Here is a 6,605-nt window from a genome sequence, read left to right as displayed (position 1 = left end):
GATGCTGGCTGCTCGGGGATCTGTTGTTGCTGGGAGTGTTGGGGGGGGGGGGGGGGGTTATTGTTGATAGGGGGATCTAGTGATGCTGGCTGCTGAGGGATATATTGTTGCTGGGAGTGTCGGGGGGGTTTGTTCTGGGAGGGTGTCTATTGTTGATAGGGAATTTATTGATGCTGGCTGCTCGGGGATCTGTTGTTGCTGGGAGTGTCGGGGGGTTTATTGTTGATAGGGGGATCTATTGATGCTGGCTGCTCGGGGATCTGTTGTTGCTGGGAGTGTCGGGGGGGTTTATTGTTGATAAGGGGATCTATTGATGCTGGCTGCTCGGGGACCTGTTGTTGCTGGGAGTGTCGGGGGGGCGGGGTTTATTGTTGTTAGGGGGATCTATTGATGCTGGCTGCTGAGGGATATATTGTTGCTGGAAGTGGAGAGTATTTTGTTCTTGGGGGTTCTATTGTTGCTGCAGGGGATCCTTTTTTACTGTCTGTCTTGTTAGCAAATGTCATGGAAATTACTTGCCACCACAAAATGATACTTGGTGTTGTATTCTCTAAAATGGGCGGGGACAGTGTTCTGCGGTGGGTAAGGGGCGGAGATGAGGTGAATGGGGAGGGTGGGGCAGTACCTCCACCCATTCTCAGAGAAAAGAAAGCCTTTTTACATTGATTTGAATGTTGGGTTTGTTGTCAATAAATGAATGTTGCCCATTTAAAACTCTGATGTCTGCTAACACCTGGATGCCCTGGGAAACGAGGAGAGGGATTGAGATGCTCCGACTTCTCATCTTTTTTTGTTTTGTTTTTTTTATTTTTATTTTTTTTTTCTTTTCTCCCCCCTTTCAGGTGGACCCAAGAGCCATATCCGTTTTAGCAAAATGGCAAAATTCCTATTGCATCAAAGTTATCCTGCAAGAATTGCGACGTCTAATGATGTCCAAAGAAAATATGAAACTTCCTCAGCCGCCCGAAGGACAATGTTACAGCAATTAAAAAAAAAAAAAAAAAAAAACAACAAAGAAAAAATTAAAACAACAACAAAACAAAAAAAATCAAAAACAGCAAAAATGAAAAAAAAAATGTTCATGCCCAATTTAAGAGAAAAAAAAAAAGGAATTTAAGCTGTCTTCATTTTCTGCGGTAGTCCGTTTTCTAGACACATCCTGTAGACCTCAGACTTACTGGAAAGGAAGTTCCGAGATAAAAAAAAAAACAAAAAAAAAAAATCAGTTTTTATCTTGAGACGCTGTAAATTATACTAATTTTATTTTATTTTTGTTTTTTCCCATTTTTCAGAAAGAAACAAAAATATAAGTTTGTGCTATAACCATTTAATCCTGTCTGCATAGTTGAAGTTCTGGTGTCGAGAAAAAAAAAAATCTATTTAAATTTATTACTGTTTAAGAGACGTGTGGCACATTTATTTGACTGTGAAAACATGTATCACACAATCACATTGCTGCAGTTTATTTTTCTTTATTTTTTCCTCCCTGATTTTACTTTTCCTGGCTTCTTCTATTTCGGAGCTTTCAGTCTGACGAAGCTCTTTCTTTCTTTTTTTTTTTCTTTTTCTCTTTCTCTTCTTTCTTTCCATCCCCCCTTCTCATTCTCATTTTATTTTACTTCCTCTATTTTTTGTGTGTCCCAGTTTTCAAACTGGGTATCATGGACTACTAATGGGAAAGCGTGCTAACTTGGGTCACCCCCCTTTTCCTTTTTTTGTGTCGTCTTTAATAAATGCTGGATATGGCAGATTGGCTTGTTTGTTTTTTGCTCAGAACTGTAGGATGGACCCTCTACGTTGGTGTGGTAAGGATGTGTTGTGGTTCTATTAGGCCCCATGCCTGCAGGGCGTTTCTCCAGCTCTCCTGAATGTTTTTTTTCTCCTCTTGCAGCAGTATTTTTGTAGAAAAAAAAAATGGTTGACGCATGTAAATGCATCTCGATGCGTTTGGGCGTTCATTCCTTTAGCCGCTTGCCACCCATGTACATCCTTGAGTTGTAGTGGTCATACCGGGATGATTCCTGCAGCTACAGACATCATCCCGGTGTCTTTGTTTTCAGCCTGCAATCCTCTTTTCTCTTTCGTTCATTAATGGACACAGCCTCTTCTTTATTATCCATGACCAAACAGGGATCCAATCGAATGGCGCGACGGGGGTGGCTTGGGTCATTTACTAGGGAGGTACGAGAAGTGCAACTGTTTGTCCCTGCTCTGTCCGCTGTACACATTTCAGGTGTCCTAAATGAGCGGGTGGATTAGTGGAGAGAACAGGGACAAACCTTTCCTGCTCTGCGAAGAATGCGAAACGCCTCCAACGCCCCAGCACTTCTTGTACCTCCCTGGTGAATGACGCAGGCCACCGCAGTGGCGGTGTTCGATTCGGTCCCTGTTTGGTCATGGATAATGAAGAATAGGCTGTGTCCCTCAATGAACAAAAGCGAAGATTGCTGGCTGAAAACCAAGACCCCAGGATGATGCCAGGAGCTGCAGGCATCATCCTGGTATGACCACTGCAACTCGATGTACGTGGACATCCTTTGGTGGCAAGCTGTAAAAGGAACTAACGTCCATCCAGCTGCCCTTCTCGTACCTCCCTTGTCAATGGCGCATATAACGTCCTCCCAGCTAGTGCCCTCCCGTACGCCCCTGGGGGTGTTCACCCAGCGATCTCTTGTGATCTCCATGTCCTACGGACACAGCTGATCACGTGATGAGGTAAAAGGCCAATCATAGCGGCCTTTTACCACATGATCAGCCGTGTCCAATGACACAGCAGATCACCGGGAAATGCAGTTGCTAGTTATCGGCTGCACTTTCTTCACGCTGTGAAAGTACTGCCGATAACCAGCAATTGTCAGAGGATGGACCGGCACCGATGATCAGTGCCACCCACAAGTGCCCGACAGTGCGCAGCCATGCCACCTATCAGTGCTGCCTATCCAGGCCACCCTTCAGTGCCCATCATTGCATATCAGTTCCGCCTATCAGTGCCCATCATTGTTGCATATCTGCTGCCTATCTGGGCCACCCATCAGTACCGCCTATCAGTGCCCATCATTGTTACATATCAGTGTCGCCTATCCGGGCCACCCATCAGTGCCGCCCATCCTTGTTGCATATCTGCTGCCTATGCGGGCCACCCATCAGTGCCCATCATTCTTGCATATCAGTGCTGCCTATCCATGCCACCTCATCAGTGCCCATCAGTGTTGCCTATCAGTGCCCAGTAGTGCAGCCAATCAGTGCCCAGCAGTACCACCTATCAGTGCAGCCTCATCAACGCACATCAGTGAAGGAGAAATAACTTTTTTTTTTTGTTTATAGCTCAAAAAATAAAACCCCCAGCGGCGATTAAATACCACCAAAAGAAAACTATTTGTGTGAAAAAAATTATAACAATTTCAAATGGTTACAGTGTTGCATGACTGCAATTGTCATTCAAAGTGCGACAGCTGAAAACTGGCCTGGGCAGGAAGGGGGTATAAGTGCCCGGTAGGCAAGGAGTTAACAGGGCGTGCCTTAAGCTAGCTATATATGGAATTATGCTCCGTGTACATTTTTGTAAATTCATCCTTGAGTGGTTTTCTGTGTTTATTACTCAGAGATCCTGCCAGTATTAGCATTATGCATTTCCTGTTCCAAGCTGACAACCCTGCGATCCTCTTTCACGTTTAGCAGCGGCGTTGAGCCTTGCTGCACATGCGCCCTGACATTACAGGGCGATATGCCGATGCACAGCATCCCTGTCGTCTTGGTGCAAACCTCCACCCTCTCCCACTGCTCCTCCAGCTCAGATGAGTAGTTTGCATGCGTAATTCCTGGCACCAGCCTTGTATTCGGTTATGTGATCAGAACTTTTTTTTTTTTTTGGACAATCAACATCCGGCTTAACCCATTCCATGGCGTCTGGGTCAAGGTGGTTCTTTTAAATAGTTTGTCCAGCGTTTCTTTTATTACAACTCCGGGGCCGGTTATGTGATTATAACAGTCAGACCCTTCAATGGAGCAGCGCCGCTTCATTCAATTTCAGAAATCTGGTGAAACGAGTGGACTCAGGTAAGTGTCGGTATTTATTTTTTTCATTTTTCCTCTAGGCCTCGTTCACACGAGCGTACTTATCTGTCCGCCCATGGTATGGGGTTGTCTTCACCTACACGCGTGTTCAGTGAACTGTCATGTAGCCGGCTGCAAGTCATTGATTTGAATGGGCTGTTTAGGTAGACCCATGTGAACAGGGCATGCATTGAATATGTTCAACCCAACCTATACCGAGCAGACTGCAGACGCTACGTATCAGGATCTGGCACCTCTGCTACGAAGGAGGTCATGGAGAAGGTGACAACTGAGGAGAGAGGTTCCAAAGATGATCTGAAGCATTCATTATGAAGGGAGCCCGGGCGGCTGTGCAGGAAAATAATAGAAATTATTTGAACAGATCTCATCTCCGATCCTCAAATTATCAAAGACCATCTACCTTTCTTCTAGAGACCAAATCGGAATCAAGTTCCAGCTCAGTGACTTGCAGTATTGTATCCTTTGTAACAACCTTCCAGCCAGGCAGCAAGCATTTCCAGAGAGAATAGCAGTGCCAAGTCTGTTCTGATTTTACATCTTTCTTTTATCTCTCAGTGATTCTGGTGCTGATATCTTTTACTTTCTTTTCTGGGTCCGACTGCTCACAGAGGCATTTATGGGAGGCTTCCGTTGCACCTGATGCAGTATATATTCACATTCTTTTTTTTTTTTTTTTGTATTAAATATTAAAATAGGATAAGGGACAGCTCTATTTTGAATCTCCGCAGTGCGCTGTGCAAGCTTGCAACTTAATACCAGGTGAAAAAAAAAAAAAACACACAAAAAGAGGTGCACTTGGTCTTTTAGAATAGAAAGGATTCGAGCCCTGATCCCGTGGGGTACAAAGCTCCGGATTAGGTCCAGGGTACTGGTGGTCCACCTAGCCGAAACTAGGTAGACTCCTTTTTATTGAATGGTCTGCTGAAACAAGGCCAACCCATGTATTAGGTGGGGTTCCCCGGAAGGAGAACTTGACCAAAAGGCCACATGCCCTTCCCCTCAAAGACGTTAAGGGCATTCCCAAGGTTTTAGACCCTTCTAGTTGGGAGTAAGTGCCAGTGTATTTAACATGCAAAAAAAGGGGAAGGGGCAAAGTACAATACAAAGGCAGGCTAGGTCCAGTATAAAAATTCCTCCAGGCCCAGCTCTGCAGTCAGGTGTGGGGAAAAAAAAGCATGCAATGGTGCCATAATAAACTCAAAGTGAACCCTCCCATTTTGTGGATTTTTAGCACCCCTGGACTGCCACTCCAGGGGCCCATACACTGCGGGCTTCTGTCAACCTGGCCACTAGCCAGACCAGAGCAGTCCCATCCCTACCATTAAGACATTAGAACTGCCTTAAACCAAAGACAAGTCTAGAGAACCCCCCTCCATCACTGAGCCTTCCCTTCACCACTACCATCAGTGCGCCTTCTCTCCTCCACATCCATCAATGAGCTTCCCCCACCCACCTCCATCAATGTGCCTTCTCTCCTCCACATCCATCAATGAGCTTCCCCCACCCACTTCCATCAATGAGCCTCTTTCCCACCCACCTCCATCAATGTGCCTTCCCTCCTCCACAATTCCACCAATGAGTCTACCCTCCTCCACTGATGAGTCTTCCCTCCCCCACCTCCATCAATGAGCCTTCCCTCCCCACCTCCATCAATGAGCCTTCCCTCCTCCACATCAATGAGCCTTCCCTCCCCCACCTCCATCAATGAGCCTTCCCTCCCCCCCCTCCATCAATGAGCCTTCCCTCCCCCACCTCCATCAATGAGCCTTCACTTCCCACCTCCATCAATGAGCCTTCCCTCCCCACCTCCTTCAGTGAGCCTTCCCACCTCCATCAATAAGTCTTGGCCACCCATGCCTTTGTTGCTGGTTCATTGGTTTTCCTTCCTTGGTCCACTTTTGGTCGGTCCTGATGATTGCAGACCAGGAACATCCCACAAGAGTTGCAGTTTTGGAGTTGCTCTGGTCCCGTTGTCTAGATATTACAATTTTGTCCTTGTAAAAGTCCCTCCAATCTTTACATTTGTCCATTTTTTCTGCTTTCAACACATTAACTTCAGGGACAACATCTTCACTCGCTGCTTAATATATCCCACCCATTTTCAGGTGCCAACGCCATAAGATAATCATTGTTATCCACGTTACCTCTCTGATGTACATACTCCATGCAGATACATAGAAAGGACACATGATACTGTATATGCACATTCAGGAATAGCCGTGTACAAAGTGAACACTAGAGGGCACTGTATGATCAGGCATGAGATTGAGGCAAACTATCTCTATAGACTTTCTTTAGGAGGAGACTGTTCAATGACCCGCCTTGGTTTAGAATCCACGTTGTTCATGGCATCAGATTTTTCAATATTACATAATTAATCTGGTTGAAAAAAAGACACAAGTCCACCCAGTTCACCCAACCAATACTGCAGGCAATGAAAGGGAAGATCTGATTGTCAGAGGCCTAGTTTTACTTCGATAAATGTGACCCTGTTGAAGCTGAACTTTGAAGATTTAAAGACTGATGAATCC

General features: G+C 45.6%; 1 protein-coding gene across 1 annotated transcript in view; it reads left to right on the top strand.

Moving 5' to 3' along the window:
• The window catches only part of UBE2V1 (ubiquitin conjugating enzyme E2 V1), a gene marked incomplete at its 5' end in the record, with an annotated part of 7,798 nt that extends 6,050 nt beyond the window's left edge, over window positions 1–1,748 (top strand). Inside the window, one exon of the mRNA XM_089667940.1 lies at window positions 843–1,748. Coding sequence (XP_089524066.1) covers window positions 843–989 — 147 coding nt within the window. The remainder of the gene's footprint in view (window positions 1–842) is intronic.
• Window positions 1,749–6,605: the final 4,857 nt, after the last annotated feature.

This window comes from Staurois parvus, unplaced genomic scaffold (genome assembly GCF_062004578.1).
Source record: "Staurois parvus isolate SC_StPar_1 unplaced genomic scaffold, SC_StPar_1.0 ptg003686l, whole genome shotgun sequence".
In the NCBI taxonomy this organism is placed as follows: domain Eukaryota; kingdom Metazoa; phylum Chordata; class Amphibia; order Anura; family Ranidae; genus Staurois; species Staurois parvus.
This window is presented reverse-complemented; position numbering and strand designations above follow the sequence as displayed.